At 40.2% G+C, this 11,924-nt stretch overlaps 2 protein-coding genes and 1 pseudogene across 7 annotated transcripts in view; 2 read left to right on the top strand and 1 right to left on the bottom strand.

Moving 5' to 3' along the window:
- SPATA6L (spermatogenesis associated 6 like) overlaps positions 1–11,923 on the bottom strand; it is a 45,242-nt gene extending 33,319 nt beyond the window's left edge. Inside the window, exons 1-3 of one of the 5 annotated variants that reach the window (XM_016138345.2) lie at positions 11,910–11,923; positions 5,861–5,905; positions 1,670–1,807 (exon numbers count right to left, since the gene is read on the bottom strand). In XM_016138345.2, the coding sequence (XP_015993831.1) occupies positions 1,670–1,807; positions 5,861–5,899 (177 nt within the window). In that variant the 5' untranslated portion in view covers positions 5,900–5,905; positions 11,910–11,923. Of the gene's footprint in view, positions 1–1,669; positions 1,808–5,860; positions 6,041–6,089; positions 6,096–11,909 lie in introns of those variants that run through there. The other 4 variants (XM_036238500.1, XM_016138346.2, XM_036238502.1 and 1 more) reach the window with 4 other exon arrangements.
- On the top strand, positions 2,079–4,926 carry PLPP6 (phospholipid phosphatase 6). 2 transcript variants are annotated; one of them, XM_036238504.1, is made up of 2 exons: positions 2,079–2,775; positions 2,966–4,926. In XM_036238504.1, the coding sequence occupies exons 1-2, from the start codon at positions 2,161–2,163 to the stop codon at positions 3,215–3,217; spliced, it is 867 nt and encodes a 288-aa protein (XP_036094397.1). In that variant the 5' UTR covers positions 2,079–2,160; the 3' UTR covers positions 3,218–4,926. The 2 variants fall into 2 exon arrangements, with proteins under 2 accessions (XP_036094397.1, XP_036094396.1); XM_036238503.1 differs by having other exon boundaries at positions 2,079–3,180.
- LOC107507292 lies at positions 8,581–10,402 on the top strand (annotated as a pseudogene).
- Position 11,924: the final 1 nt, after the last annotated feature.

Below are 11,924 nucleotides of genomic sequence, written 5' to 3' on the forward strand. Positions count from 1 at the left end.
AGAATTTATCAAACAAATATGGGTAATTTTTCCCCCCTAAACTATTTCAATAATTGCATCCCTTCACTTTATCCATGTCTAAGGACTTTCTCAAGTATGATCTTGGGGAGTAAATGACCAACACGAACTGCTCAAACACAATAGTGCATACATTCTTTATAAGTAATTTCTTATTTATCCAAATGCTTTAGAACATTCAATTCTGAATTACACAGAAAGTCCAAGGAGAAAATGTTTTTCGTTACTTGCTTCAAGGATTTGCAGCTAGGGAATGTAACAGATACAACAAATTTGGAGCCAACTGGAAGAAAGCTGGAATATGAACCCAAACAGCTCATACATGAGGGCAATTTTCAAAATTTAAAATAAAACACTTATTTAATCACATTTTATAAAATGAAAAATGCCCCATTATGTGTTTGACTAGGAATCTCAAATATCCAGCTCTACAACAGAACAGTAGTGGCATCTAGAATGTGACTCTGAGGCTCATTCTCTTCTACAAATCAAGAAAGTGGGACTAGATGACATCCAAAGTCATTTACAGATTTATTATTTTGTGCTTCTTTGATTTTGTATACTTTGGCTTCTTATACAGAAGCAAATTTAAAATTGATATAATAAGAAAATTCTTGGGGAAAAAAATAAGACTAGATTTTTTACCACCCTCTTTTTACCATTATCAACATCTAAATGGTAGAAGAAGGCTCTTTTGGATTCTGACTGTATGTTTTAAAGTAATATCCATTTATTCTTCTCCTCTCTTATACAACCAGTTTGGTAGACTTTATTTAAATTAATAGGCTGCAATTTATAAAACATTACATACAGCTCTAGTCCCTTAGAAAATCAATCCTCATTTCCTCTCCCATTCTCAAGTGGAAACAGGTCATTTTCTAGCACCACCATCTACACCTTTAAAAGTGATGGGCTCTGCCATGGACACTTCCCATACTCAACCTCTTCACAAAAGAATCACCTCTGTGGGGCAAAAACATCAGACTTATCAAGGTTAAAGGAATCAGATTGATTCTATCTCCAAATTCCAAAATAAAAACCTCAAAGGATTATAATTGCATAGTAATGAAATTAACACTCTGAAATGGGACAAAGGTTGGTAATGGTTTGACTATATCATGATCATATTCATTGGAATGGAGTCTAGCTTTATCATTGTTGCTAAATAAACCAAGTATGATTTAAGAAAATGCAATAAATCTGTAGAGCCTTCTCGTTTTGTTATAGGATATAGTACTTAACTAATCTGAATATAGTGTTCTATGATTTTTCTGAGTCTAAAAAAGTTTGTTTCTACGGTCTGCTTGTTTATTGATAATCCCTGTCATAAATGTAATGCAACTGCCTCTAACACCTCCAAGAACATAGAAAATGCTCTCTCTGCTCCAGTTAGAAAATGCCACGGGAGTTCCAAGAATAGAAAACATCAACCAGGGTTTTTAGCACTAGGTTGACAGAACTTGGCTCAGACTCGGGCTACAAAAGCAAGTCCTTCAACAATGGTTTTGTACTGTTCTGAGGTGCCTTCAAGTAATTTCTTAAAAGGAAACTTACAAAATAACTTCATAAAAACTGTGTTCTTTATAAAAACCATTAAATGATCATCAGCGAACTTTAAATTTCCATTTAGCAGTGAGAAAGTCAAGATCACCTTTTCAAATGTCATTCTCTGCTGAATCATAATAGGGAACACAGAGGGAAAGCAGGCTGTCTCCAGGTACTGATTCAGGAGGTAAACCCCAAGGTATACATCTTGCTTGTCAGGAAGGAACACCCCTGGACAAGAAATCTTTAAAAAAAAAAAAAAAAAAAAAAAAAGCGAGGTTGGGGATGGGTAGAGAACAGGGTTTTGTTTTGTTTTGTTTTTTAAACAGGGCCCCATTTTTCCTAACCAACCAACAATGCCAAATTTCCCCCATTACCGCAACCCTTCACCTGAATCTCACATAACACCCTCCCCCTCTCCTCCCTCAGATTGTAAGTCCAATTCAACTCCTCGTCTCCGCCAGGTGTCACAATCGTCCTCTCGCCGTTTTCTTTCCCCGCCCCTAAAGGATGGCAGCGCGGAAGCGGAAGAGGCTGCAGGGCGGGGGAACCCGTCTTTAAGCCGGCTGGGTCCCGGGGTCCGGGCCGCTCTCCGCAATGCCGAGCCCCCGGAGGAATGTCGAGGGACGCCCACTGGGCACCGCCGCCTCAAGCAGCAGCAGCCCCGGCAGCCCAGCCCATGGAGGCGGTGGCAGCGGCTGCAGCAGCAGGTTCGAATTCCAGTCTCTGCTCAGCAGCCGAGCGCCAGGCGCGGATGCCACCTGCCCCCGACTCCGCACGTCCGAGAGCCCGGTGCACCGCCGAGGCTCCTTTCCTGTGGCAGGAGCGGGCCCCTCGCAGGCGCCACCGCCCCAGTTGCCCGAGGAGGACCGCATGGACCTGAACCCGTCCTTCCTGGGCATCGCCCTGCGCTGTCTGCTGGCCATCGACCTATGGCTATCTAAGAAGCTGGGGGTGTGCGCGGGAGAGAGTTCGTCCTGGGGAAGCATGCGGCCCCTTATGAAGCTGTTGGAGATCTCTGGACACGGCATCCCCTGGCTACTGGGCACTCTCTACTGCCTGTCCAGGAGCAACAGCTGGGCCGGGCGTGAGGTGCTGATGAACCTGCTCTTCGCGCTGCTGTTGGACCTGCTGCTGGTGGCCCTGCTTAAGGGGTTGGTCCGCAGGCGCCGCCCGGCCCACAACCAGATGGACATGTTTGTCACTCTCTCGGTAGACAAGTACTCCTTCCCCTCGGGCCATGCCACCAGGGCCGCTCTGGTTTCGCGGTTTATCTTGAACCACCTGGTGTTGGCCATTCCACTGAGGGTGCTGGTGGTACTGTGGGCCTTTATATTAGGCCTCTCCAGGGTCATGCTGGGACGGCACAATGTCACTGATGTGGCTTTTGGCTTTTTTCTAGGCTACTTGCAGTACAGCATCGTGGACTATTGCTGGCTCTCACCACAGAATGCTCCAGTCCTCTTTGTACTGTGGAACCAACAGTAACATCATCCCATTCATTACGGCACCAGGAGATCTGAAGGTTTCCACATGCAATAATGCCAACATAAACCAGCAGCCATCCTGCTTGTCCCTCTTAGGGACTTTGAGATTTCAGGTGTTCTACCATCTTGATGGGTTGCTAGGCTGGAGCACATGCTGCCATTACTGATCACAGACATATTACAGAAAGCAAAAAACTCCCTCTATTATGTATTTATTCAACAACTGTTTATATCTCCAGGAAAACTGCAAAGAAATCAGGCTGGGGTGATTATATTGTTGCTGTTTTTTTAAACGTTTACATCAGTAAAATTGTGTTTGTAATAATCCTATAAAGCAACATATCACTTGTAAATTGAACTTTGAAAAAGAAACCTGATCTTCATTCTGTACATATACTTGCAGATAAGCCACATACTAATCCTAGTTCTTTTCCTATAGTAGATTTTAAACAATTTTTTAAGGCTAAGACATTTGTCCTCTTAATCTTGATTTTCTTGGTAAGCTTTTTTAGTTTATTGTTTCTTCCATCTTTGTGGACTGGGGCAATAAGAGATTATGGTGCATATCTTTCCCTCTAACTCCTCAAAAGATCTTTACATTTATATTTATTTCCCACTACTAACATCGTATTTTAGCTTTCAGAGAACAAGCCAAGAACTTAACAAAGAAGAAACACTTAAAGATGGGCATAACTGTTGTCCCCATAGAAAAGGAAGAATGGGACTATGGCCTCACGCTTAATTCTATTGAGACCCAATAGTATGGCATGAGAGAAGGCAGAAAAGCTAAGCTGCTGAGGAGGTCAGAGGAAGTGAGGGTTTGGGGACAGGCTAACCATATACTTTGTCAATGGATCAGTATGCAAGAAATGGAGCCTTGCCGCCCAGCATCTCTACTGAATAAAGAAAATGCTCCTCTATCGAGGTAATAAAATGGGAAAGTAATGCATAAGGTTTTTCATATATACTAGAAGGATGACCTTGTATATTAGTTTTTCATATGAAATTCCGTTTCCCTATTTATAGCACACTTTATGTAACAGTATTTAATTTGAAGTTCATCAGGGGAGTCTGCTGCTATACGAGGCACAAAATATAACTAACTCCTAAATTTCCATTTACATTGACCTTTACATTTAAAGCAGTTTATCCAAGGTGCCTCCCCAAATCACAAGACCAAAACCACCAAATTCAGGAAAGACCGAAAAGGGATATACTTTAAATGCTGCTCTACCTGAAAATAAGAACCTTTAAATTACCTATGATACTGGTGTCTTCAGATAATCTTAATGACTAATTATTTTGACATTTATATATAGAAAGGGTTATGGCCTTTGGTGTGTCATAGCAGTGCACATAGGAATCTGAAGAATGGCTGCAATAAGTAGGCTCTGATTCGAAATGTTAACTCTGAGCAGGAGAGGCACAATGAAAAAGGAAGCTACTCTTCAAAATAAAATAATATTTGCATTCCCACATCATCCTAAACACAGACTACCTCTTCACTTGCTGAATCAGCCAAGCTGTGAAGCTGTAAGTGGTTTGCTTTTTTATTTAATCTTAGATCCTTTATTTTAATTGCAGCAAAATTCAGGCCAGATATTTGGAAGCAAGATATTTCCTCTTGCAAGGTCCACAAATCTGAATACTGGAGACTCAAAATTAGGCTTACCTTCTGGTTCCTGGTTATACTTCTGGAATTCCCTGTCTTAGTTGCTGGGGCCTGAGTTTGCTGGCTTATAAAACACAGATCAATTCACCCTGTTTTTGGAGCATCCTAAATACTGTAGAGTAGAAAACTGATTTCACTATTAATTGTGTACTGAAGAATGTCCTTTAAAAATCTAAATAAAATTAACCAATAACGTTGAATGAAGTGAGATGAAAATTTGTTTAATTTTTGCCTTGATGAGGAGGAAGACTGATTTATCACTTCGCTTCTCAAGAATTCCTTCACCTTACTGTACAACTTTGAGAGCTCATAATTGATAAACCCTAGTTCTATTTGCTGTCAAAGTGGGACAAATCCAGGATGTTCTCTTTATTTCGTAGCTGCATGTATGATGAAACCACAGCATTTGTCACTTGTCTGGAGGCTAACCAGATTTTCCACAGCCATAACCTGTTGCTATTTTTGCTTGTAATCATGGCCAGGAGAGAAGCCCCCATGGCTTGCAGGCAAAGCTGCACGACAGTCTGTTACTAACTACATATGGAAGGATTGGAAAATGGAAGCTGAAATAAAAAGGACTGACCCCAAGTAGGAACAATGGAGTCACTGCCACAGCAACTCAAGCAGGATACAGTGGATAATTATAAAACAGTTGTTGACTGATTTACTTTTTGGAAGTAGCAAGCCAGAGCTATTCCTAGAAGTAGGTTAAATAATGTTTGTTTCACAGAAATGGAAAATTATCAGGAAGTGATGCAGCTTTTTGAAATTAAATTCTCTTGTTGTTTAAAAGTGGTTTTCTTAAAAAAAAAAAAAAAACTTTCATAAATCTTCACCCTGGAAAAAAAATCCTTCTTGGACTTAATGCAAGGTTAGTTTAAAAGAACAGGGATAAAGCTGAGAAACAAGTTGGCTTTAGGGGGAAAAACAGTGGGGAGACGTTGAGCTGACTGAAAGGTCGGGAAGTCAGGGAAGACTAGTGTAGAGAAATCATAGGAATACAAGTACGATTTGTTCCAAAAGAGAATGATGTGGTGAGGTGGGGAGGGGGTGGTGAAAACGACCCAGGACCATTTAAGAACCCTGAGGAAAGAATGTGATTTGGGGCAAGGAGCGGGGAGGTTCGTCGATCTCTTACCGCACGGATCTGCAGCTCCACCACTACCTCCAAAGGCATCGTTCCCTGCGTGGGCGAAAGGACCAGAATGAAGAGATCCTTTTGTGCTGAGCCTTGGACAGACTTTTCTTAGTTTAGCTCAATCTCTGAGGCGAATGTTCTTAGTAGCTTCCCCAGCCCCGCACCCCCTCCTGCCCCATCTGTCCCCCCCACCCCCCCCAGGTCCCTCCCACCCAGACCGGTCTCACACTACAGGAGCTGGAGCTAAGCCTTCCAGAAGGCTGTAGCGTCGCGTTGCCATGGACACCCAAACACGCAACCTTCCACCCTAGAACGCGAGCAAGGTCCACAGCGCAGGCGCAAGCGAGCTCGCCCACTGTGTACCGCTTGGAACACTTGGAACACGCAGTCTTGACGTATACTTCCGAAGCTGTGCACCAGCGGGTGAGAATGACTGGATAATGAGGTAGTAGCCTGATCGAGAGATGCTAAAAGCCCTAGTTTCCTTTCCACTAACTCTTTCCATCAACTCTTTATGGTGCCAATCTCTGGTGGATCTGATTGTAGTGCCATTATAATTTAAGTGCTACCTATTTTTTGTTAACTATACGACACCCCCACCCCGACCCCCAGCCCTGGGAATTTTTGTAACAATTCCAATGACTATAGTAGCCTGTCCCTGAAGGTACTGCCTTGATTATGAAATATCGCCTCATGTCTGGTTTGGAGAACATAGCCACTGTCAATAATAAATTAAACTGTGCTAATTAGAAATAGAAGGATATTAAGATGCTTAAAAGTTAGGTACCCCTTTTTAGCCACAATAGAAATATTTGTCAGTCTCTCTTTTCTGGGGTTTAGTTAACCTAAGGCAAGCATCGAATTACATTATCTCTCAAGGCGTAGTTACTGAAGTTGCCAAAGCAAGGGTTACACTGCAAAAACCATCAGAGGTGGCAGGCAAAGCAAGATTTCCTACTGGGTCAGGAAAATTGCATTTTTTTCCATTCACTATATTTAACAGATAAAAATGAAGGAAGGAAGGAGGGAGGGAGTGGCTGCTTCTAGCCAATCGGAAAAATCTGGTAGGACCAATACTGTCTCTTAAAAGAAATTTAATTATGATAAGTAGTTTACTAATATTACTAATATTTTGCTTTGGAAATTAATACAGCTGCAAAATGCAAGTGCTGAAAGATGTCCTGAGACAAGAATTAGATACTTATTTTGTTAACTGGAAATAAAAAACTCAGTATAATGAAGGAGGGTATATTATGTCCTTATCGAATCCTTGATGCTCTGTCTATATATTAAGAGCTGCACAAGTGGGTACTGGCTCCCTACAGTATCCAGAGCACTGATTTGTCAGCTCATAACAGCTTGCTGGCACCCAGACTCATACAGTGATATATGGGGAAAGGATCTCCGTTTATCCTCACAAGTAAGCAACCAAAACCAAGGCTAAGACATCAAGGAGAGTGACCATCAAAACAGATAAATGAGTGGTTAGAGATATAATGGAAGGGAGGGATCAATCTTTATTGAGAACCTGCAAAGTACTAGGCACATTGCATATGCTAATTCATTTCATCCCTACAATAACTCTCTGAGAGAAATGTTATTATTCCTATTTTACAGATGCAGAATCTGAAGCCAGCCAGCCTTTTGCCCAAGTCCACACAGCTAAAGGGAAGCAGCCACACTAAAATCTATGTGTATCCTGCCACATCACTGCCCCCAAAACATAGATACCCTAGAAACACAATGTCCCATCCCATGTTCTTCCTAGCCTTAACTGGACTCACCTTGCCTAACTGAACTCTCCTAGATATAACTGGACTCTCCTTGCTTGGCTCCTAGGGCACGGCCCTCGTCTGGTTTCTTTCCAACTCTTTGGCCATTCTTTCTCTGTCTTTGTTCATCCTCCTCTACTTGCTTAAGCAATGTTTCTAGGTCCTTTCTTTTCTTCACTCTATATCCTTTACCTATGGTGTCATCCACTGTATGTGTGAGATAGCACAGGTACACAGATTTACATAGCCCACCCAGGCCACCCTCCCTGACAAGGTGGTATCTCACTATTACAAATATATATACATATACACACACACATACACACACATATATACATGTACACACGTATATATAAATTTAAATTAACTAAAACTAAAGAAAATTTTAAATTCAGTTCCTCACTCGCACTATTCACATTTAGTGTTCAGTAGCTGCATGTGGCTAGTGGCTACGGTATTGGATGGTGCAGGGAGACCATTTCCATGATCGCAGAAACTTCTATTGTGGAGTGACTCTAGAGCTAACTTCACTTAAAGGATTTATGGGAGATAGAAACATGTTAGTGATACCACAAGGAAGCAGATATGTCTAGAATGCGGGACATTCTATAGGACAACTGACCCAATTGGTCTGCAATAAATCAATGACATTGAAAAATAAAGGAAGGGTGATGGGAAAATGCTCTAGACGAAAAGATACTTAAGAGACCTGCCAGCCAAATGTAATATGTGGACTTTGTTGGAACCCTGATTCAAACAAACCAACTTACATAAAATATTTGAGACTATCAGGGAAGTTCGACTATGATTTGAGTATTAGATAATATCAAGCAAGTAATTTTGATAGACATGATAATGTCCTTGAGTTTATGTAAGGCAAATATCAACATTGTTTAGAGATATATAAGGTATACTGTAGAAATTATCTAATGCCTATGATTTTGTTTTCAAATACTCTAGGAAATGAATAAAAGGAATAGATACAGCAAAGGTACCAAAATCTCTATAATTGTTGATCTGGGTGATGGATATATGGGGTTTACTTTCTAATTCTATACTTTTGTATATTTAAAAATATTCATAACAATTTAAAAATCTTTGACAGTACTTACTAAAAACAATCATATCCTTATGTGGCCTTCCTTCTGTTGTAAAATAGCCCATCAAGAGGATCCTTGGTAGTATTACTATGAAATTCCCTTCAGTAGCAGTCTTACATACATTCAAAGAGGTAGGCTAATATGACCCAAAGCAATTTCCAAGAAATTATATTTATTATCCAATACAGGAAAGTAGAAAAGAGTAAGATTTAGTTTCAAGGCTTGTAAAAAGTGTCCACTGTACCTTGGTACAGGATTTAGATGCCAAAGTTAGCAATAGCTAAGATGAAGCTACTTCTGGTGTTATTATATTCGCCTTTTCTTCTGTTACCAAAATATACCTATTTCCACTCCCTTTTTACCCTCTTCCATCTTTATTTAATCCTACACCTTTCCTTATATCCTTGTTTCCATTCATTAGTTCCCTATTCATCTATTCAGCACATTATATTGAGTACCTCCTATGTGCTAGGTACCCTTCTGAACAATGAAGGTACATAAGGGTGAACAAGAAACAATTTATGCTCTTGGGGACTTTATAGTCTAGTGTAGGAAAAAATAATAAATAAATGAACATAAATAAGATAATAACAGTATAATAAATACTAGGAAGGAAATATCCAAGGAGTGAGATAGGTTACAGGTTAGAGAAGGAAAAAGAACCTAGTTTAGACCCAGTGAACAGGTCAGCCTCTCTAAGGGTATGACAATTGATCCAAGATCTAAAAAGAAAAGCATAACCACTAGCATGACTTTTAAAGAAGTAAAAGTGAGGCAAAGGGAGCAACAGATGTAAGGGCAAAGAAATTAGTAGGTTTGAGGAACTGAGGGAGGCCAATGAACATACTAAGAAGAGATGTGGACAGGGGGTAAAGTTGGTTAAGAGATGATACTCAAGGCTTAGGGCTAGCACTAGATATCACAGGAACTTAAACAGTTATGGCAGACAATGTGATTGAGTACCTAACACCCATAAGCTTTTCTTCCTTGCTAATAGAACCCCAGGTTTGCTCGGGTGGCAATGCATCTGGATCTAGGGAATTAATCATAATTATTTAAGCCAGACTGGCCAATGGTATATATGGGGAAATAATTGGGAGCTTATGAAAAATATTGTTAAAGTAATTTAAAGTAATATAAATTAAATATAAAAGTAATATAAATTACTTTAAATGAAAGCTGCAAGTGCTCTTTCCCTCCCTGGCTGCTTGAGGGCCTGCCACCATCATGAATAACACAGGAACTATCCAGACCAGGAAGTTCATGACCAATAGGCTACTTCAACGGAAACAAATGGTCTTCGATGTCCTTCATCCTGGAAAGGCAGCATTACCTAAGACAGAATTTCGGGGAAAACTAGCCAAAATGTACAAGACCACACCAGATGTCACCTCTGTATTTGGATTCCGAACCCATTTTGGTGGTGGCAAGACAACCAGCTTTGGTGTGTTTTGATTCCCTTGGACTATGCAAAGAAAAATGAACCCAAATATAGACTTGCAAGACATGGCCTTTATAAGAAGAAAAAGACCTCAAGAAAACAGCGAAAGGTACGCAAGAACAGAATGAAGAAAGTTAGAGGGACTGTGGCCAATGCTGGTGCTGGCAAAAAGCGAGGCGGAGATGGGTCAACAGGAGTAAAGATTCATCAGTGACTATCTGGTGATCAGATTTTTCATGAGAGGATTAATAAACTAAGAACTTTTATGTGAAAAAAAAAAAAGCTGCAAGTGAACAAAGCTGTTTTGCCTCCCCTCCTTTCATGCTTTAGCTGATGTCATATTTTCTCCCATGGCTTTCGTGCCTAAACTCGAAAGGTTTTGACAGTCCTTCTCAACTTTTATTTGTAATTAATTATTACAGTATAATATATTTATTGGAAATATTCAAACAGTACAATACAGGAAAGCTAAGAGAGTGGAAAAAAGATGCTCAGAAACTTTCCTCCCAATCTTACCCACCAGGGTAATCGGTAACAATTCCTGTTTACCCTCTGGGAATTTTCAATACACATGTACATATTGTACATATATGTACACACTGTGTACATACACACGCCTGTTTTTACATAAACTGGATCATTCTCTTTCTCCATAGAGATATGCACACACTCGTAACTAATCTGCAACTTTTTTTTTAACTCACCAGATTTTGGAGATATTTCTATATCAACACATTTATACCTATTTTACTTTTTTAAAAAACTGATAATATCCCATTTTATTAATAGACCATAATTTACTTAAGTTCCTCTGTTGATGGGCAATTAGATTGTTTCAAGTTTTTTTTTTTTTTTTTTTACCATAAAAAGAAAATGTGCTGCAGTAAACGTCTTCGTAAATCATTGCACATTGGTGTAAAAATAACTGCTAGATAATTTCCTGGTAGTGAAATTGCTGAATAAAGCACTTAATCCTCTGATATTGTCAAATTGCCCCTCTCAATAGGCTACACAAACGACATTTTCTCTAATAGCATTTCCTCACATCTTGTCAACACTCGGTATTGACTAACTCTAAAAGTTTGCCAATCTGATAAGATTGAAAAAAAAATGGCGTCTCGTTTTCATACATCCCTCTAATTATGAGGACAGCAATACCTGTTAAACGTGCACGTTTTACCTCAGACTCCTTGGGGTAATCCTAGTTCTTCTTCTTAATATGTATAACCTTAAGCATGTTGAGCCTATTCTTCTAAATAAGATAAATAAAGGACAAGTCTTTAGGGTTGAACGAGATGTGTAGAAACACAAGAAGCCTTCCCTATACTTTCACTGTTAATGAGACTCGTCTTAATTTTTTAAAGCGGCGCTTAGTCCAGGACATCTTTGGCGTCCTCCTCCTAGCCAAGTTTCGCAGAACTCTTGTTTTTTGTAACTCGAAATGAGAGGAAAATTGGCTCCGCTTTTCAAAATTCTCCCTTCTTGTCCCTCAATTCCCGCTTCAGAAGTAGTGGTTTACACATCAATATACAGCAATGAGTTGCAGTTTTTAAACACGTGGACACTTCATCCAGGACCCACTGTTTACAGCGTAGGGAATACATGACAACGAAGACTTAATATTACATAACCCGCGGCACCGTTAAGAGTAGTCAACACCGCTGAAAGCTTTAGAAAACCAAGTTTTGAAAAAGACTCCCATACCCAGCCACTAAACGCCCAGCCGGGATGCTTACCCCACAGCCCCGCCC

The sequence above is a fragment of the Rousettus aegyptiacus genome, unplaced genomic scaffold (assembly GCF_014176215.1).
Source record: "Rousettus aegyptiacus isolate mRouAeg1 unplaced genomic scaffold, mRouAeg1.p scaffold_m13_p_3, whole genome shotgun sequence".
Classification (NCBI taxonomy): Eukaryota; Metazoa; Chordata; class Mammalia; order Chiroptera; family Pteropodidae; genus Rousettus; species Rousettus aegyptiacus.